The sequence below is a fragment of the Candoia aspera genome, chromosome 7 (assembly GCF_035149785.1).
Source record: "Candoia aspera isolate rCanAsp1 chromosome 7, rCanAsp1.hap2, whole genome shotgun sequence".
Taxonomy (NCBI): domain Eukaryota; kingdom Metazoa; phylum Chordata; class Lepidosauria; order Squamata; family Boidae; genus Candoia; species Candoia aspera.
The window spans coordinates 35,832,004-35,854,367 of record NC_086159.1 but is presented as its reverse complement, the minus strand read 5'-3'; the positions used below and the strand labels follow the sequence as shown (position 1 = coordinate 35,854,367).

The 22,364-nt window shown below is 37.2% G+C and overlaps 1 protein-coding gene across 1 annotated transcript in view; it reads left to right on the top strand.

The window, feature by feature from the left end:
- The first annotated feature begins 3,153 nt into the window (after positions 1-3,153).
- NEDD1 (NEDD1 gamma-tubulin ring complex targeting factor) overlaps positions 3,154-22,364 on the top strand; it is a 31,507-nt gene continuing 12,296 nt past the window's right edge. Inside the window, exons 1-7 of the mRNA XM_063308790.1 lie at positions 3,154-3,247; positions 6,736-6,882; positions 11,237-11,331; positions 13,897-14,013; positions 16,491-16,631; positions 20,878-21,107; positions 22,087-22,288. Coding sequence (XP_063164860.1) covers positions 6,744-6,882; positions 11,237-11,331; positions 13,897-14,013; positions 16,491-16,631; positions 20,878-21,107; positions 22,087-22,288 — 924 coding nt within the window. The 5' untranslated portion in view covers positions 3,154-3,247; positions 6,736-6,743. The remainder of the gene's footprint in view (positions 3,248-6,735; positions 6,883-11,236; positions 11,332-13,896; positions 14,014-16,490; positions 16,632-20,877; positions 21,108-22,086; positions 22,289-22,364) is intronic.

The following is a 22,364-nucleotide window of genomic DNA, read 5'->3' as shown; positions in this document are numbered from 1 at the left end:
ATTGTTCAGGCAAATACTGCCCTTAGTTGTTGGATTCTTTTATTAATCTGTATACTGCTCTGGACTCTCTTGGGAGGAAGAGAGGTATATTAATAAACATGTTAACCACAATAATACATTGAAGCTTAACCCAGAGGTGCGCCTACTCAGTTAAAAGGCAGAATAGGGAACAATAACCTATGCAGGACGGTTCATATTTGCCCTAAAAATTTTGATTTCCTTTGGTTTTATTCCTTCTGGATACTGTATGAAACTGATTTAGGTGGTCATGAAAACTGGGTTTTGCATGGTGAAGGTTTGTATGCCAACTATATTCCAGGAGATTGTCAAATTTGACTGTAGTGCCACAGATTAAAATTATAATCCAATTAGTTCATTGTAATATACTTTATGGATAAACTGGAAGACTGCTTTTGAAAATATGTTGAGAAATTAACTCATTTCTTTAAACTGCTACCAGACATTATTGATACAGAAAATAGCATTTCTAGACTATTCGCTTCATGTGCAGATTTTTGGGAAATGAAAACAAGTACAAGTAGCCCTCGCTTACCAACTGCCTTGTGCAGCAACCATTCAAAGTTATGTTGCTAAAAAAATAACTTTGCGACCAATCCTTGCATTTATAACCATCAGTGTCCCTCAATCATGTGATTGCCATTCACATACTTTGCAACCAGCATGCATTTTCACTTGCGACAAGCAGAATTAATACTGTACAGTATGGAAAGCAGAAGAAAAATTGTAAGCCATGGTCATGTTGATTTTTTACATAGTGACTGTGTCACTTTGCTTAACAACCAATGGGGAAGTAAGGTTATAAGCCCAATCATGGTCACACAATTTTCTGCTTAGCAATTGCGTTGCTTAGCCACCAAGTTGCCAGCCCCAATTGTGGTTGCTAAGTGAGGACTACATGTAGCTTATATTGAATCAAATAAAACATATATTTTTCCATGTATTGTTCCTAAGGCAGGTCAACCACTATAAAGGAACAATCACAAGCAGGACATGTTTGAAGTAGCATATGATACTGAGAGGCATATTAAGTCTAAAACTGGATGAAATATGTATCCATCAGAGAATCAGAACTGAAGGGACCTCAGAGGTCATCAGCTCCAACCTCTTGGACAAGTCAGCCTCCGTTTGAAGACCTCCAGTGAAAGGGAATATATTACTTCATGAGAAAATATATTCCACAGGTTGTTTAGCTCTTACCATCAGGAAATTCCCTGTAGTATCTCTACTTGTCTGTATATTCAACCCATCTGTTCTAGCTTCAGTGGTCTCTTCTGCAGACTAAACATGAGTATTAGTTACCAACAAATCTGTTGTTCAAAAAAAAAAGTGATACTGGCAACAAAACTTATTTATGCACTTACACCCATCTTTTTATGAAGCGTACTATAATGTATTCATAGCAATACTGTGAATACAAGAAGCTATTAAAACACCATGCAATAATACAAAATACTAAATTCTGCAAGGTGCTAGACTAGAGTGAAGGCCCCTTCCCCCTTCTTTTGCCTGCAATAAAAGTTTATTCATCTTAGGTTGCTCTTTTTCCTGTTCTTTTGCCTTAGTTATATTGGATCACAGCTTCTACCATCCACCATCAGAATGTGGAATTACATTGACCTAAACTGTGGTAAACAAAACTCAAGCAAAATTTCAAAAAAAGAAAAAATCAAAGCAAGCTTCTCCTTTGAATAACTGCCCACAAATAAGAAGCCTGTCCAAAAATTCTCTTTGCTGCCATCTAGTGAGCATCTGATATTTTGCAGGCCTGATAGGAAGCCCCAGTTTATTGTGGAAACAAATTGAGCTTAATTTCTGCTATAGATTTCAAGGGAGGGAGTAGCGAGAGGCATATTGCCATCTGTCCAGGCACAGCAGGTTTGCATTCAGTCCCAGGAAAACCTGCATCATTGAAGTTCTGTCAACCTCTCTTCAGTAATATGAAACTGCAGATTTTTTTATATGGCCATCCATCTTAAGCTGGGCAGTTCACAACCCCAAAATAAAAATGGTATAGATCAACAATGAAATAATAAAAAAATTAAAACAAAAGAGACCTGGCACCACAGCTAAACTTTCCCATGCAGTCCACAATTTTGTCCCATGCCAATCTCACCCTATCCCAGCAATTGGAGGAAAAGCCAGGTCTTAAGTGCTTTTAGGAAGGTTAAAGGAGTGGGGGACTGCTGTACCACGGGGGAAGGGTGTTCCATAGGGCGGGGACTGCCACTGAAAAGGCAAGCTTCTTAGGTCCAGCAAGATGGCAGCATTTAAGGGATGGGACCAGGAGCATGCCTACCCTATCCAATCTAGTGGGACCAGCAGATGTTTTCAGGGAGTGAAGGTCCTGCAAATAACCTGTTTCGTACCATGCAGGGCTTTAAAGGTAATTACCATCATCTTGAATTGCGCCCTGAAGGAAACTGGGAGCCAGTGCAGCTCGTGCTACAGGGGTGTAACATGGGTGAACTTAGGGGTGTCCAGCACCGCGTGCTGCTGCAATCTGGACCAGTTGTAACTTCTGGGTGATCTTCAAGGGCAGCCCCATGTAGAGTGTGTTGCAGTAATCCAAGCAGGAAGTGACCAAGGCATGAATGACAAAACCTGATGAAAAGTACATATAGGCCTAGACTTATCACAGACAATGATTCGTGCCTTTGATGAATGGAACTCTAGTTCCTCGAACGTTTATGCTATAATCAGTTAGTTTTTATGGTGCTCCCGAATTCTTCGTCATTCCGTCTCCCACCTCCACCCACGCCCGCTTTGCTTTTTCCAGAGCACAGATGTAAGGTTATAGCAAGAATTTGCAAACTAGGAGACACGAGTCTTTAGAGGAACCCCGTGCCGTGAAGGGCTTTCCTTACTCGCTCGCCCCATTTTGTGTCACCCGCTATTGGCAAAGAACCCCACCACCGGGACGCCAGCTTTTCGGTGTGAGCTACCCCTCTCCCTCCCTTCCTTTCCAGTTTCGGAAAGCGAACGCATCTCCACAATTTTGCTCTTTCTCGGCTGCCGTAAAAGGGTGGGCAGCGGGCTCTCGCGGTGGCTGTTGGGACGGGCTGCTAAGTTGTAAGAAGCGCGGAAAGTCCGCTCGGAGCGCTTCGGCTAGGGGTGGAGCGTGCCGGTTGTGCTGGTTTGTGGAAAGGCAACGCTGGATGGTGGGAAGAAAAAATGATCCGGACTGGCTAAAAGGCTGTTATCCGGGGTGTCCCGGAGAAACGGGAAGGTGAGGGAAAAGCGAGATCTCTTGTGGTCAGAATCGGAATAGGTATAGACTTACTGTTGGGAGCCCGGCACGCCCTCTGCTTCGTTCTGGGGCCGGCTGTGCTCTCCGGCAGCTGCCCCTCCTCTGGTTCCTCGCTGGAGTTTTGGCTCTGGCTCTTCGCGGTCCTTGTAGGGGCAGACGGACGCCGACCGCGGAAGATTGGCCCCTTGGGTTCCCCGAATGGGAGGGAGCTTTATGTGCAACCCTGCGCCTCTCCTCTGGAAAGTATCTCAGCTGTTTCTTCTGTGTCCCAGATAACGCACTGGGTGCTTCCCCCGCAAGTTAAGCAAGCGCTTCTTTCTGAGCAATTATACACGTGTCTAAACTAAGCTGCGTTTAGTTCAGCGGGGTTTATCCTTAGAAATGCGAGTTCAACGCGGGTCACTATTGCTTAGGAGTCTGGCCATGGCTTCCTCACTTTTCTTATACAGAAATGTTTCCGTAGAAGAACTAAGTGAATGGGTTCATTTGACAGGTAGGCAGACAGTTAAAAGGAAATCCACCGATTTTTGATAAGCTGTGTGAGCAACATATGTCTTTTGTACAATTTTTTTGAGCCAGAATTCAAATATTTGTGCTGTGCGGCAAGTGTATCCAGATGAATATAATGCAAATAATATATAGAATTTAAAGCATTTTTCTTAATTCATGATGAACATAATTTTACAGCCTATTTAATGGGTCAAATACTGCAGAGAGAAAAGTATAACATACCTTATTTTTCTCTGTGGTCTTTGGAATTTGCCCATGCAGAAGAAACTGTTCAGGTCTATTAATTCTCCATGAAACTGATAATTATTAACATACATCAACTGAAGCCACACTCACTCTCTGCACTGGTTGCAAAGTATGTACCCCCAATGTTTGCCAGATCCTGAAACTGTTGTTTTGGATGTGCAGAGGTCATTATATATAGGTAACTTGTAAAACTGATTTGGTTTTGATTTTTTTTCACCTACTGCAAATGTGAAGCTCCTGTACTGATTGACTATAATAGTATTTTCAACAAAAAAGTCTTTATGATCTAAATATATGAAATTAGCTTGCTCAGTTCCAAAAATAGCACAGTGTGCTATTATTGTGCAGTCAAAAGCCTGCTCCAGTCTGACTAGCAGCACCAGAAGCTGTTCACTTTCCAGATTATGTTCCTTCTTGCATCAACCAGTACCATGCCAGAAGAGCTCAAGAGTCACAGTGATCATTGGTAGGAAATATCCAGCCAATGGGAAAGCAAAAACTGGAGTAGGAGCACTAGAAGGTAGGCTTAGTCATAGGAAGGGAGGGGACAATTGAACTATACTGTGCAAATGAGTCTTCTGCATGCTAAAACTTGGTAGATGCAGATTGTTTTGTGTCTGGGTACTTCATATTTTCTTAAATTTTGAATGAAGGTGAAATTATATCTTTAAAAGTCTTAGCAATATTTTATTTTGTCTAGACACACGGCTTAGAAGGCATATTGCTTCCCACCTCCTTTTTCATTAGTGAGAGTGATGCTTTATCCAGGTTCTGGATAAAGTGACAAATCATGTGTCAATTTTACTGGAGGTCAACTAACACTTTATCCCTTCTTCCCCCTTCCCCACACCTCCCCAAAGCTCTAAGTTGAGTGAAAGGCTTTGATGCTTTGCTTTGGAATAGTTAAGATCCTGACACTTAAGTTGATTACATTTGTTATTCTGCTTCCTTCAAGAAACTAAGCAGTCCTCCAAAATCAAACCATTCAATCATCAAAACCTAAAATCAAGACTTCATTCTTTTGCGTTACAAACGAATAGTCCAAGAGCAGCTTCCAGATGGAGATGGATCTAGTGGCCATTGGTCTGATAGGCTTTTTGGTTATTCCTGTACCGTTTTAGCTTTTCCTGTTTCTTTTTTAGACTTGTATTCTATCGGTCTTATATTCTGTATTATGTGCCTTAATTACATCTTGAACAATTAATAATAATTTAAAAAAAAAGAAACTAAGCAGTCTTGTTTTATCCTCTGAATTGTCCCATTCAGTAAATCAGACATCAAGGTTTTATGCTTCTCTGTTTTTTTCTTCTTGATTTTATAAGAACTTTAAGAAATTCTATTGACTTAGGACTTAACACTGTCTTATTTTTTAAAGAGTTATAATGCCCCAGAATCACTTATAAATGTAAATTTGAAATACACACTGGGTTGCATTGTACATGTACCTTTTCACAGACCTTTTTGCTTGTCTAATGTCATGCAGTCTAACTGGGACATAATGTTTTAAAATAAATACAATAGAAATCTGAAGTTTCTTGTCGTATTATCTTCTTTTCCCATTGTGTTTATGACAGTGTTCTAATATGGATTATTTCTCAATAGGGTCCAACAATGGAATATATGTTAACTTTAGGAGTCAAAAACAACTTGATGGCACTTAAACAATCAATCAACATGGAAAAATAAAAAAAAATTGAAGTAGAGAAAAATACAGATAAGATTTATGTTCATGGGATAGAATACTGGAATAAGTGTGAATATAGAAAATAGGTGCCCCACTTAATATCAGTAGTGTCTACACTAACTTGTGACAGGAACTTTCACCAGTTCGGAGAAAAGTAACAGTTGGGCTTCTTGTTCCATCACATACATTATATTAGAGCAACACCAGATGAATGAAACTGTTGTAAGGATATCTGAAGGTCTCCAGTATGATTGTGCTCTGAATCTCTACTCTGTGACAAAAGTCTTCATAGTTATCCTACCCTTTCAAAAGAAAGCATTATGACAAATCAGAGAAATAAACCATGAGTTAGCATTATATGTGAACTCTGTCATGGTTTTAATGAACTTTTATTTGTTTAATAATGATTAAACTATTTTGAATTTGTGTATGAAGAAAAGGATAGACATTTTTAAATAGCTCTATGAGCAGAATTTTTGTGGGTTTTTTATAGTTTTATGGATGTTTTGTTTTGTTTGGTAGTTTTTTTTCCATGCAACTTTTCGATGCCTCACAATTGATCAGGTTGGAAATGTAGTGTTTGCTGACAGATTTAGCAATGTCTCATTAGTTATCAAATCTGGCTCCATCACAAAGATTTTTCACTCATTTATTTCAGCTGAAAACTAACAACACTAAGAACATAAATATTTTTGTTGAATATTTGACTTACCTCTTTGCTGTTATGAATGACAAGCATTGATTTTTGGGTTTCTTAATCTGAAATGATGATGATTAAATTAGGTTTACTGTACTTGTTTATAGTTGTATATGCCCTGCTATACCATGGCAATAAAAAGCATGTCTGTTGACAATATCTGGCAACAAATGTTTGCCACAGCTTGTATTAATCTTACGTTATACTGAATAGCTTTATCATTATTTCAAGTGCAACCAACCACATTTGCCAAGTAGAATATTTAATGGAAATATATTTCTAATTAACTTATAATCAGAAGTTCATTTTTATTTTCATTTTCCTTTACAGGTGCAGAGATGCAGGAGAGTGTCCGTTTTGCTTCATCAGGAGATGATGATGTTAAAATATGGAACTCTTCTTCTATAACTATTGTGGACCAATTTAGTCCCCATACATCTTCACACCCAGTTAATTCAGTATGCTGGGGTAGCAACAGTATCCTTTGCTGTTTCAGTATTTGAAGCTCTATTTCTGCATACAATACTTGTTAGTAGCAATGTCCTGATTGCCTGCCTATGATACATCAGAGATGTGGCCATTCAGCTTTCTTTCTATAGGGAATTCCACAACTGGGATCCTGCCACTGGCAGGGGAAAAAGAAAACCTTCTGTTAAGGCGAAGTTTCTCTCTCTGAAACAAAAGTACAGGTAGCTCTCAAATTACAACCATTCATTCAGCAACCGTTCGAAGTTATGGCAGTGCTGAACAAATGGTACTTAATGCCCAGTCCCTGAAGTTATGGGTGTTGCAGCACCCCTGCAGTCACGTGATCAAATTTGGGTGCTTGGCAGCCAGCTCACACTTACAACCAGAGGGACACTTCAACTCCCTTCACCTGTCTATCTCCCTCTGATCTGTGCCCATTTGGCCCATCACTCTCTGCGGCCTCTGTTGCCCAGCTCTCCTCCATCCCCAGCTGACTGCTGTCTTGCTCCTGCTGCTGACCAAGCATGCCTGGCCTGGCCCTTCATGAGGCAGCTGCTGGCCACATGAGGCTTTCTTCCTGAGGTTGCACATGGTGATTTCCTCATGAGATCTGGGGAAGAAGGCCTCACATGGCCAGCAGCTGCCTCGCCAAGTGCCAGGGTGGGCACGTCCCATCAGCGGGAACAAGAAGACAGCAAAGGTCAGCTGGGGTGGTAGAGTGCAGGGTGGTGAGGGCGGCTGGGGCCGGGCTGGGGCTTCCTGGGCAGCTGTGGCTTCACACTGGGCTGCGCTGTCGTGCCGAGCTGGCTGTGGTTTTGTGCCACTCCGCTCTGCTGGGGCAGCTGCAACTTCCTGCGGTGGCTGCGGCTTTTGCTGTGGCTCAGGGGCTGTAAGAAGCCCCACAGCCACAGCACACCAAGAAGCCCCTGAGCCACAGCGTGGCAAGCAGCCCCAGAGCTGTGCGGTTCTGGGGCTGCTTGCTGCCCCACAAGGCAGGGTGCAGGGTGGCCAAAAGGGCAGAGATTTGGGGAATAGACAGTTGGGGGGAGCTGAAGGAGAGGCAGTCCCTTACCTTGGAAGAACTGAGGCTTGGGACTGGGAGGGCCCAGGCCGGGAATAGCTTGGATTGGGGTGGCTCCTTGGCTAATGATTGGTAGAATTTGGTTAACAACGACAGTGGGGAATGCCAGGATTACCATTGCAAAGCAATGCAGTCATATGATGTCGAACTTTATGACTGCATCATTTAGTGACAGAAATTCCCATCCCAATTGCTGTCATAACTCAAGGACTCCATTTAACTCCTGGTCAGAGTTCTGAAGAAACCGCATATGTTAGAATATGTGTCTCTTGAACATGATTTGATGTTTTCAGTGTTAAAGAATCACTTGCTTTTGTTATCCTGCAAAACTAATTACTTTAGATTATGAAGGCCTTGGGAACAGAGTATTGGCATTAACAACAACAACAGACTCATCTAAGTGCTTTGCATTTGTGCTGTAGAACAGAATGTATAAATGCTATATGAGTGGATGAATGAATGAGTAAATAAAATTTTAATTCAACTTTCATTGTAGCTTTTCATGCACACTTCTAATTTGAGCAATTCATTTAGGTGAAATGTCACTTGCCAGGTTTATTCAGCCATATTTGTCAGAGTCCTACTGTTGTGTTGTTGTGATGTCAGAGAATAATGTGGAGGCTGGTTAAGCATAGAACTGACTTGTTTGGATGATGTCTGGCTTTCCCTGTTATTCACAACAAGCTTGTTGTGTTGTATGAATGAGAAGGATATTCTTGGATATTGAAAGTAAATTTCTGTTTGCAGTATCAATTTTATTATCTGGTTTGAATAAAAGGTACATAGCAAAAATTTTCATGTTAGGCAAAGGTTCATAGGTTCATTCATAAACCTATGGCAGGAGTCTTAACTAGTGGAGAACAAGAATATAGCATATACAAGTCACAGATGGCCTGATTGTATGCAGAATTAGGGATGGCTAAATCTGCTGAAAGAAGTGAATGCAGTGAATGGTACCTAGAAACAAGTGGGTTTCCAGAAGAGCCATGTGCTTTCCAAACCTTCCTGGTTCAATGTTATGGCTGCAATGTTCTAGTTCAGTGTTTCTCAACTTTAGCAACTTAAAGTTGTGTGGAGTTCAACTCCCAGAATTCCCCATCCAGCATGCTGGCTGAGGAATTCTGGGAGTTGAAGTCCACACGTCTTAATGTTGGTAAAGTTGAGAAACATTCTTCTAGATCAACAGAACCTTATGAACATGTATTAAGGGCAGTCCGACATATAGTATGTTACAGTGTTGGTACAAAACTAGGCAGCATACTGATCACCTGCATATCTAAAAATTTAAAAACAACCAAATTGAAAAGATAAAGGCATTCAAATGCTTAGGCATTTATTTTTAGTCCTTTGCCTTCTGAAAATGTCAATCTTAAAATCTCACACTGTGGGCGCAAAAAGCTTCCAACACAATAACCAGATATGCAAGCTGTGAGGGGAATAACTACATGCCTGCAGCAGTTAAGTGATTCAAAGCCGGAGTTCTAAGTCTTTTGTGGTATGGCACACAGTGCTTTGTGTATAAGAATAGAAGATCCCTGAGCTAGAAACAGTGCAGCCTAATTCTTGCAGTCTATGCTTGGAGTCCTTTACCCATGCACCAATGAACTTCATAGTTAAGGCTTGGATGTGTCTCTTTTGAGGTTCTGCTATTGAAGTATTGGCTCAAACAAATATATAGGGGGCAAGTTTTTAGCCCAGCTTTTTTGCCTTTTACTTTTAATAGTTGAAAATGCAAGCAAGCAAAAAAGAGCAAAAGAGAAATCAAAGACATTTACAAGGTGTATAACACTAAGTAAGAATTTTTGAGATAGAATTAGATTAATGCCACATCTAAAAGTGATTTATATCAATTTAACATGTTGAAACCATTATTAAAATCAGTAATTAGTAATTAGCAGAGGCAACTAATCTAATAATAATCAATCTCAATAAACACTTGGAGTTTCTATCTAATCTGAGAAAGTCTGTCATTATAATGAAGCAGGCAAAATCTAATATTTTAAAAAGCTTTATGATAGGAGAAACCCAAGCTTCAGATGTAATATGAGTCATGTGCAGAATTATAATCCATAAATGGTTTTTTGGTTAAATAAGCATAAGATTGTTTTTTAAATATGAAGTTTTTCACATTGAAGGATATTGCTATAGCTCTAAGGAAGTAATTACACAACATTTCCAATGAGAAAAATAAAGTATTGTAACAGCTGTTATCATATACAGAGCCAATTCTATATACTTTGTAGGAATATGAGGCTTAGTAACGCTTAACAAAAAACAGCTGTTAAGAAAAAAAGTTGATATTTAGATGTTTTTCATTTTGCGATGAAACATCTTTTAGATTTGTTGCATTTTGTGATACTGCCACCAAATGCAAGAAAAAAAGAAAGATCCAACTTGATAGTTGCATTTCAGCAATTTTTTATATGAATTATCTATTTTGGCAGTCAACATCAGTGTAACATTAACGGTGAAAAAACAAAGTACAATTTTCTCTGTGTGTAATATTTGCAGTAAATTTGATAATTATGTTCCATTCCCATTGCTGCATATCAATTGTCCTCTTTGAACTTGGCATCCATTTAAGCATACTATCTTTGGCTTGTTTAGTTTCTGAATCATATGTTATTAACAGGTTATAAATAACCCACGAGTGTTCAGTATTTTGTGCTATAAACTTTTCAAATTCAGTGAGATCTCTAAGTGTTCCACCTTGTTTTTATACTTTCTTTTGAAATATGCTAAGTATCTGAGTCATTTCTGACTATTCCAAGAAGATTTCATCTTTGTTTTATGAAGGATTAAATCTTGCAAAGATTTATACAAATTATTATCCCTCCACTGATGAAATGTTTTTGTGCATTCTCCTTAATTATCTCTCCATTGTTGAAATGCTTTTGTACATTCTCCTTAATTAAAATAAATATTTGTTATTGAAGCAAGGGGCATTTGATATAGACTTACTCTTCTATATTTATCTCATATTTTTATATTCTTTAAAATCAAGTAATCTCTTATAGACTGGACACTTATGTTTGTAGCCAACCAAAGATGTTTATGCAAGCTTTCTGTTCCTTCAGTAGAAGTCTCTCAGCCATATGGCCTTAAAATTCAATCTGTAATCCAAGTCAAAAAGCTGACTTGATAATATAGTTTACAATTGGGTGCAGCCAGTCCACCTTGTTCTCTCATGTCTTGAAAAATCCTAAATTTAACTTTCAATCTTTTGTTCGTAGCCCGGCTTGTATTGATATATTCCCCAGTGTTCCATGACTCTTGTTTCAGATAACTTTCTGGTAACAACATCAGCTGTTGGTGATAAGATAGTGGTTTCAAATTGTAAAGGTAAACCAGTCCCACTCTTTGAACTAGCTGAAGGGGTAAGTAGAATAGCCTTTTTTAAGGCAGACTTGTAGTGCATTGCTGCTATATGTATTTATATGATTTCTGCTATATGTATTTACTAAAATCCCAAACTCTCAGTAAGTGAGCATAATATTGCTAATATTCTATGCATTGCTGACTTGGGGGTAAACCCCATCTAGATTCAGTTCATAAGATTTACAAATAAATGAATTGCACTTGCTATCTGTTCTCTATTTCAAAAATATATAATGCTTATTTAGATATTTCTATTAGCTCATAGTAATGTTTTGGATTTGGTTTGGGAAAGATGCTTCAGAGTGCACAGGGTTATAAATGTAGCATTTGACTGCAATTCTTTATAGTAGCTGTGTTTTTTTCCCCAGAATGACATGGCAATAGCAGAGAGTAGTTGTGTGGCCCTGAAAAAAAATGTGGCTGCTTTAAAGAGTGCACACAGGTATCACTGATGCACTTCCAGTCACCTTTTTTGGAATCAAATCCAAAGACATAAGATACTTAATACTTATAAGGCAGTTTCATTCACTCTTCTCCCCGCCAAAATAAGAAGTAATGGTAAAAGTCCTGCTGGACTCAGCACAGAACGTTCCAAATGGAAAACATGAAGTCCGATCCATATCTGTATGCAAGAATTTACTCTAATGGCAGCAAAGATGATGGATTGCTAATTCACTGGGATTGGTCTAGAAACAAAATCTGGTACTCTGAAACTGTAACATCTGAGGAGGAATCTAAATCAAGGAAATATTGTAACAATCCTGGAAGCGAGTTGCTGTTTCCTAATTACTCAGTGAGTACTAGAAGAGATTAGAAAGCTCTCCTCTAGTGTTAGATTAATTGCAGTTTAGTATGTTGTCTATACCTGGACAAAGTTTGCTCAGTCTCAGCTATGAATGGCTGAAATAAGTCAGCTTCCTAAACTGTTTCGAACCTTTTTTAAACAAACCATAGATAAGATTTATGATAGTTTGTTCTTACTGGACATCAGACCAAGCTGCAGTCCATCTAAAAGCCACATTTTCTTAATTCTTTGCTGTTTTGGAGCTTCAGCATGTATGAAAATATATGAACTCTAGTCTTGCTGCAGTTTCTTCTCATAACCTTCAAAGAAAGTCCCATTGTGTATATCTGTGTTTATTGGTATTATTACTGTGGCGTTAAAAGAATTATAAAGTGCATTAATAACACTGCATTCAAAAATTAACCTGTTCCCATTATTAACTATGACATTTTCTTCTTTCTGGTTTGTGTTAAGATCTTTCTGATAGGCCCTAAAACTGGTACACATTTCAGAGTGAATGTTCTTTTAGTTTACCAATGGTATTCCCAAAGGCAGTGCCTTAGTAATAACCTTTTCTGTTACATCCACAATGGCTTCAGTTCTGTAGAAAGCCATCCAGCCTCTTTTGAGTCAAGCTCAGCTCCTGGTGATTTTATTAACACAACATTGTAGAACTTGCTTGTGATTGAAAACAAATGTTCTGGAGGAAGGGAATTTTCCAGTCTACAGCCTTGAGATTTCCTGATGGCCTCCTATCTAAGCACTAATCACATCTGACCCTGCTTAGCTTTTTGGGGATTTGCCAATGCTAGCTTGGTGTTGCCATATTGTGACTGTACTCACCTGTTTACAGATGTTACTGGTTTTGAAAATGACATGTTTCCAGACTTGTATACAATTACATGGTATCTGCTTTTATGAATGCAGGCAATGTGGTTTCATCCATCAAAGAAAGTATATAATTGGCTTCAAACTTCTTTGCAGTGTGAAGGCTGCATGGAAAAGTGATGAAAGGGAATGAATGATTATTCAGCAATATAAATTAAGCTACTCATGGACCACTTAATACACACTTTTGAGGACAGGCTGTTGCTTGTTAGTTCTGTGATTCAAAACTTCAGGCATCCTTTTTCATTTATTTATTTTAAATATTTTGATCCTGCTTTTCTATTTAAAAAGCACTCAGAGCGATTATTACTGATCAATCACATAGTACATAGTTGAAAGAGCAAGTAATTACTATAATTCCTCTTTAATTCCTCTGTAAAGTGGTTAAGGTGTTGGACAAAGTTCAAGTTCACCCTCAGCCATGGAAGCTTGCTGAGTAGATTAGGACCAGTCACTTTTTCTCAGACCAGGCTACTCCATAGGGTTGTTGTTGGGGAAAAATAGGAGGAAAAAATACAGCATACACTGCCTTAAGTTCATGGAGGAAAAGCAGGATGTAAGTCTAATTAATGAAGCCCAAAGAATTGATATTCAAGGAAAAACATTTCAAAATGGGCTTTCACGTAGCCCCTGCTAACTTTAATTTTGGGATATGCTGTCGGTAAATTAAATTCAAACTATATGTTGAATACTCCATCACTGTTAATTCATCTTATTTTTTTCTGTGTCATATTTGTTGACCACTGTTTTATTCATTTCATTAAAATGCAAAATTTCATTGATTTTAATCAGAACTATATTACTACCTCAGATTGTATTAACTTTCTATCCTAGTTTAAAATTTATGTTCTTATCTTGATGGTTTTTTATTTATTTGTTTATTGCCAACTAGGCAAAACAAACATGTATAAGCTTGAGTTCCAATTCAATGTATATTGCAAGTGGAGGAATTGATAGCACTGTTAATATTTGGGATTTAAAATACAGAAAACTTCACCGATCTCTTAAGGTAAAATAAAATATTTTATTACAGTTCTTTGTCAGTTAGTATGTATGAGATTAATGTCACCTGTAAATCTTTAGATTTATACTCCAATCTTTAAATATCAAATTGCAACTCATATTTCACATCACAGGGGTTTTTGGCTAGCAGAATGATAGCTATTTAGCAGTGGTGCTAAATCATTATATTGCACAGACTTTACAATCAAGTAGAACTTGGTTATTGCAGAAATGGAAAAGTTACCCACTTTCTCTGATCCATTTCAATTGATTTTGATACTCTTATTTGAACTGAATTAATCTCTCACACCATAGAATGAGATACATGCAAATGTAGCAATATGGTATTGTATAGTGTAGTGTAGAGAAGTATAGTATGGTGATTAAGATGTTGGGCTAGGACCAGGGAGATCCGGGTTCAAGTTAGCCCTCAGCCATAAAATTTCACTGGGTGACTTTGGGTCAGTACCCTCTCTCAACCCAGCCTACCCCTCAGAATTATTTGAGAAACGAGAGGAGAGAGTCTTATTTTACATTGCCTGGAAGAAAGGTTTTTTACCTAAGAAAGAAAGAAATGAAAAGTGTTCATTTGATAAATTAGTATACAAGAGTGAACCTTATTTAATTATTTACATATATTTTATAAAGTGTTCCAAGTGGTTTAATTAAAATGTAAGGTTGGCATGGAAAAACAGTTAATAAAAAATAGCAAAGAACAGTTACAGTAGCTTAAATACAGTCTTCTGGATTTGGGGGCAATTAATTGTCCTAATCTGTTATTAATCACTGTATACCTATTTTGCCTTGATTATAGAATTTAGTTGCTATGCTGTTTTCTATAATTGCAAAATGGTAATGAAACTCCCCTTAAATAACTGCGTTTGTCTGAGAACATAATACTTTGACATTTATGTGTATGCAAATTTAGGATTATAGGGAAGACTGACAGATGTTAGGTAAATATCATTAATAACACAAAACTCTTCCATGGAAGAAAGGCAGTTATTGCAACTGCACTGTCTTAAAATACAATTTTTATGTTTGCAAACTGTTAGGGAATGTTTTCTCTAAACTCTGGGAATGGCAGTGTTGTATATATGTGCATATTCCTTTACTGATACATAATTTCAGTTCTGTTTCAAAGTACTGTTAACTATTAGAGCCTGAAGAGCTTCGGGCTGAAGCAGTTGGAATATCTGTCCCATTCTACAGCAGCCTGGCCTTTGTTATCTCTGGAGGATCTGGCCAATGGGCAGGGTTCTGGGGATCTTAGGGAAGGCCCTCTCTGTTTGATGTAAAGAAGCATTCAGTAATTTGAGGGTGAAGCTCATTGCAACCTAGAAAAGTGAAGTTTACCATAACTAGATATTGCAGCTAGTATCTTTAATAAAGCGTAAGTCCCATCTCTATAGTTTGGATTGAGGGTTATTAGATAGATAATTCTGTATTAAAGGTGAGTTGTAAATATGAAACAATAGTTCAGGAACAGTCATTCCTATCACTTGCTTCAGAGGCAGCTCTTCATTCCTCTTAATCTCTTTTGTTGAATGGTATTGGTTAAATGTGATGAATCTTTATGGTTTTGTGTTGACTTTTGATGTTTTGCCTTCTTAGTGAGAGATAGGGAAAAGCCTGGAAACATCTAGGGGTACTCTGATAAGAGGAGTGGGATGGGGGAACACCATATGAGCAATTAGAGTGGCCTGATGGGAGAAAATTCCCTCTGTATTATAGCTTTGGGAAAATCCTTTACCCCGAGCTCAGAATGCATTGGACAGGTCTTATTCCTGCTGAGGCTCAGCTTTTGGAGAAAGGAGCAGTTAGAAATTTAAACAGGAATTTGCTAAAACTATCTAATCATCTCTGAGAGAAGACATATACGTATTGGTTGAATATGCAAACTATAATAGAGAGTGGTAACCATTCCAGGCAGGTGGAGTAGGCAGCCTTTCAAAGGCTGTGAGCTGCACTTAACCTTTTGTGGGGGAACCCAAGAGCTCCAGGGAATGGAAGAATAATGCTAGGAAGATAGGGCTACCTTTTGATTGATTCTTTTTAAACTCTTAAGCCTATTGTAGGATTTGCACAACTGTTTAATGTATTTCCTTCTTCAGAATGATGAGAAACTATGTCATCAGTTTTCATCAGTAGTGATCATAGAAGGATTGGGGACCACAAAGAAGTGTTTCAGGATCTACATTTGATCCTGAGGCCACAGGGTATGTGCTGTGCCTTAGTTTGAAGAATTTAAATTCAAACATTTGGATTCTTAAAAATCAGACATAGGACAATTTTTGCATATTTGTGGTATATGAATGTTGATAATAAAAAAAACAAAACATAAATCCCATTGGGTTCTGTGGAGGTTTCTCCCATGAAAGAGGCTTTTGCCATTTAAAATGATAATTATGTAATCTCAAAATTTCTTTACAGCCACATGAGTATCGTACTAAATGAAGGCTTGCCATATATTTTTTTCTTCAGGATCATAGAGATGAAATAACTTGTGTGTCATTTAATTGGAATGATTGCTATGTTGCCTCAGGATCTATGAGTGGTGAAATTATCCTGCATAGTATTGCTACAAATTTATCCAGCACTCCATTTGGCCATGGAAGCTCTCAAGTAAGTATCTTTGACATAGCGATCTGTTCCTAGTGGCATAAATGGATTATATTATAATCTTACAGAAGGCATAAACAACTTGAGCACCAAGCTTATACACAGCTTTCAAAAGCCTGGCTCTTCTGCAGATACCTTCAAATGATGCTATCATATTCTGATTTGTGGCAAAAGGGGACAATTACTAAGTACATAACTGTAAAGTAATTTTATTAGTTCTATTTAATTTTAATTGAATAAAACTTGCATAACAATATGTATGAAAATGGGGGATCCTTTTGATACATAACATCATTAGCAGAAATGCAGAGAAAAATGATCAGGTGCTAATGGTATAACCTATTTTTAGATATATTTTTGCATCTTTTTTACAAGAAATCTTGTTTTTCATTTCCAGTAACTTGAATAAATGAAGTATTATACATGCACAACTTTGCAAAGATAGGATAGTGACATTGTGTTCATTAAAAGCAAAAGCCCAGTTTGAAGAAACTCTGATGTTTTTGATTCACTGTTATCATCCATCAGTTATATTGATGCAAACTTTTTAATAGTCAGTTTGCTCTTTTTTAAAAAGCCACCTCATAGCAGAGCTAATAAAGTTGTCATCGCTTGCTTTATGTGTGGCTTATTTGAGAAACTGTGTCTGACAGTTATTGATAGACAATGTGATTTTGTTTAAAGACCAAAGCAATGAAAGTAGGAACGATGGATTGGAGCTCCAGTGATAAGGTGCAAGAAGACATATAGCTGGATTACATTAATTGGACTTTTCTGTGTGTACTTTAAATTCTTGTCCTGGCTGCTGTTTGTTCTGCCATTTATAACTTTTCATTATAGTCAGCTGAAGAAAGGTTCAATTGCTCTTAAATACGGATCAGTATTAATGTAAAATATAGGGATTTATGGTTTACTTCAGAGATGAAAATTCTAAAGCTGAAACTAGGATATTTATGATGAAATCGGTAAATGAAATTTAAATAGTTATATAAAATATATAATGCTAATGAAATTATTTATTCTTTCTAATGCAGTTTATGAATAGAAACATTAAAGATTTCAGATTTTCTGCTTGTCATTTAGTTGAAACGCCACCTGAATGAATTATTTATTTTAATTATAAAATGGAACATAAGTGGGAAAGAAGAATCTTGTATATTGTAATAGGACATGAGAGCACTGGAACAAAATATTTTAGGACTTCTGCTTCCCCAAATAAGCCTTACACATAATTCATAAAGCTTTGAAGAAGTAAACTAATTTAAAATGGGGTGTGTGCGTGTTAAACACACAAACAGGTAACACTCACCTATTCTGACACTTCAGATTTCCTTGCATAGCTGTTTCAGAACAGCTACATGTTCATGTTAGCCTTTCATAGAGGTGAATAGTCTGCAGGAAACCTCTGAGAGATGCATACGTTGTTGTATATGCAGATTTAGGGAGCCAGTTTGGAATAGTGGCTAAAATGCTGGACTAGAAACTGAGAGACTGAATTCTGGTCATCCGTTAGGCATGGAAGCTGGCTGGGTGACTTGGAGCCACCTACTCTCTCTCAGCCTGACCCACCTCCCAGGGATGATGATGTGGGGAAAATAGGAGGCAGGAGCATTGCGTACACCACTGTGAATTATGTAAATAAAGGTAGAATATAAATCAAATAATATAAATAAAAATATTTCCCCCCCCTCTAATTATGGAGAGGTGGTCAATAGACGTAGTGGAGGTAGAGAGAATCTGGTAGACCCCTCTCCCCCCATATATTCTTCTAGCTTTTTTGCACACTGTCTTTAAATATGTGTTCAAAGCATGCTAAATGCCTAATGCATGAAGGATCGTGAAAATATTGTATTGGAAGTATGTTCCATTGTAACCAAGAATGCATTCAGTTTAAAAAAACCATTATTCCATCCATTTTAGGTTCCAAATATCTTGCTGAATCACAGCCTCAGTCTTGAAAACACTTAGCATGAAAACTCCTTAAAGAGGAGACACTAAGCTTGGCACTCTTGTCAGGATTCAAAAGTTTCCATTGTTATTGCAGAATTGCCTACCTTGGAAAAGTTGTTAAATTTTAATTGCATGTCACTCCAGTGAAGCTTAGATGGCAGACTTGCTGACTAAACATTTGAAAGGGCTGCTCTTGTAATAAAGATGTGGTAACAGTGCTGACGTTCAGTTAAAGGTTTTTCAGGTACTACTTTTTCTGTTTCTCGCTACTGGATACCCTGTCAGTTTCAATCTCTTCTCTGCTGAGCGCTATACTGTATGACCATAAACAGAGTTGAGCCAAAACAGGAGATGCTTTTTAATGGAAAACCACATACCTGTCCCACTGTTTTTACTCTTTCCAACAAAACAGAGTGTTGGAAATAAATAAAGTAAAAGAGTTCAGAACTCTGTCCACCTGCAAGAGAACTGGGACAAATTTGTGTGGTGGCAAAAGCTGTCCAAAGAAAGATCACATTTAAAAAAATGGTTTATTCTGGGTTGGGCCTGCAGAGGGGGAAAAAAAAATCTCCTAGTGCATCCCTATGGAAGAGACAGTTGTGCAGCAGCACAGAATGCTGTTGGCCCCTCTAATTCTGTGCCAATGGGAAACCTCTTCTGGACTTTTTTGCGTGAAACAGAAAAAAATGAAATTATGATATATAGGTTTGATGATTAGAAAAAAGATTACATGATAGAAAAAATGAATATTTTGAAACCTTAGAGTAAGAGTTCAGTTCAAATTTATATCTATAACTCTTGTAAAAGAAAATTGAAAGTCATTTCTTTATATTTCTCCTTTTTTTCCTGCACTTTTGGCTTAAATATTAGTTTCTGTTAGTTTTTATATTTCTTGTTTAAAAATTTAATAAAAATATTTTAAAAAAAAGAATGCTGTTGGCCCCTCTAATTCTAAGTCCTCTGCATTCTTCCTGTTTGCATTACCCAGCTGTTCTCTCTCATGGGATTGTTGTGAGGGGAAAAAATGGGTCTTGCACTGTGCTTTGATACAAGTGAATATTGCATAAATACTAACTCATGCTCTGCATGTTTTCCCTAACTTGTTATTGTTTTCAACTCAAGAGAATGTTGGAAAGTCATTGGTAAAGGAGGGGAGAACTTTTTCTTGTTCAGCAGGATAATGCTCTGAAACTAAAACAAGGCCAGATTTTGTGTGGGGCAAGAAACTGGCAGAAGGATGAATTTGAAAATAGGCCAGATCTGGTAACTAAATGCAGACAAAAAAAATCCTGGGAAAAAATAAAAATACCACCATCTTTGGGAGGGACAGTTGGGTAGTGGCTCACAGGGTAGTCAATGCTTCCATATTAAGTTATCCTTAGTATGCTCCTTCCTTCCTGGTGACATCTAAGGGTGGAATTTTTATTGAAAGGCTAAATTAGGATTCATGCTTTTCCATAATACATAAAAATGGGAATAATCTACAGAAGTCCTTTTGCAAAGGCATCAGGGGCTTCTTCCCAATCAGAGTCTGTACGAGGACCTGTGGACATACGTACTGCATGTCCATAGATTTATACTGGAACCACAATCTCTGGCCTCCTATGTGTTAATGTAAGAGATGTTGTTTGTTTCTTTAAATGGGTGATGATTATGGAATAGCTTTATTTGGAAAGACATTTAATAAAATTCTACAGTTTTTATGCACCATTTTTTTCAATTAGAATTACTATAATTATAAATCACTTAAAATGTTTAAGTAGAGATTGAAATAGACAATTTGTCTCACCTTAAAGGCTCCCAGTTCTTAATAAATGTTAGGCTTTGCCAGTTTTTTGAAAGAGATCCTGTGGAATGTATAAATGTTGCAATTCTTTTTGAATAATTAAAAAAGCCACATCTTTTTCCAGACTTGCACAGCTACTTTATAAACTGCTCCAGACATTTCTACTGTATGTGCAGGCATTTGCTTGCATATGTGATTATGGTAACTGGAGATCTTAAATAGTCTTTAGCTGATTATTTGATCCTGAGCTGTTGCAAAAAAAAAATAAAGTTCAATTATTAATAGGATTAGAAATAAAATCTTAAGACATCTCAGGAATGTACATTTAACACAAGTATACTTCAGCTTAAAATATGAAATCTTTGGTTATACACACGCACACACACACACGACATGAATGTGTGCAGTTAATTACTTTGACTTAAACCTTTAAAGGCTAAGTCAAACTTCAGTTGGAATAGAAATTACGGAATACTGTTTGTTTGTTTGTTTGTTTGTTTGTCTTTCTTACAGCCCATACGACATTTGAAATATTCTCCCTTTAAAAAAGCATTACTGGGCAGTGTCTCTGACAGTGGAACTGTAACCCTGTGGGATGTCAACAATCAAACTCCATACCATAACTTTGAAAATGCTCATAAAGCTCCAGCTTATGAAATCTGTTTTTCTCCCATCAGTGAGTTGCTGCTTGTAACTGTAGGTCTAGATAAAAGAATAATTCTCTATGACACAGCAAGTAAAAGGTAAATATATACTTGTCAGAGTACTTATTTATAGAATAAATACTGTTTTCAGATATTTACATCAAACCAAAAATATTTTGAAACATTCATCATGAACCATCTAATGAAACTAAAAATCATTTTAATTTCACAAGTAAATGAGATGTACATTTGTGAAAATTGTTTTTAGAATGTTCTTATTTTTTATATAAAAATCTTACTTGCTTGAGTTAAGATAACCTGATCATCACCTGAGAATGATTAGTCAAATGTCAAAACTTCTCAGTTTTGGGTTCTCTGGAATTCTTCATTAGGTTAGATTAAATCCAATGGGGAAAGTAGAGAAAATCCATGTTGATGCCCTAAAGTTTATTATTTATTTATTTATTTATTATTTATTTGTTTGTTTGTTTATTTATGGTGTCAGACAAGTAAAAACCTAAAATCTGTTTTTCATTATTAATCTATGGTGGAGTATAGGAGAAGAACACTTAATTGAATTATGTTCTATTTGTATATATTAAAGAAGAAGCAGAAGCCCCAGATTAAGTCTACTGTAAGACATTGACTCTGGGAGCTCCATTTGCCATGCCACATACTTGAATCTTTGTCAGAATTGAGAAGCTGCCATGATCAAAAGTATTTAGGGATATAGTTGCACTAAAAGAATGCTGACCTTTGTGTATTAACTTGATGTATTAATATTTAAATATAAGTTTAATAAATAAGGGTATGACCAAATAATAAAACTAAAAAGATAAAATGGGCATAATGGGTAGAGATAGTCATGGATCAGGATAATGTGAGTTTGAGTCTCATCTTGGCCAGGAAGCCCACTGAATAATTTTGGCCCAGATGTATACTCTTAACCAAATCAAACCTAACAGAAAGCTCATTGAATAAGATAAAAATAGTTTTTATTTAGAAAACTGTTTGTAACATTGTGACTTTTTTTTCCTTTCCTCATTTTGTGTTCAATATCTCTGTTTGACATATAAAGGCAGCTGAGGACTTTAGTAGCAGAATCTCCTCTAACTGCAGTAGAATTCATGCCTGAAGGAACTTCACTGGCTGTTGGCTCTTCTCGTGGAAAAATATACTATTATGATTTAAGAAAGCTGACAGCACCTGTGAAATCAGTCAGTGCTCACAAAACCTCTGTGAAATGCATAACACTGCAGAATTGTAACAGCTTTTCAAAGGTAAAACACCTTGAGCATATGTTGCTGAAATGTTGATTAAAAAAAGAAATATATTTGCCATTTATGGTAAATACTA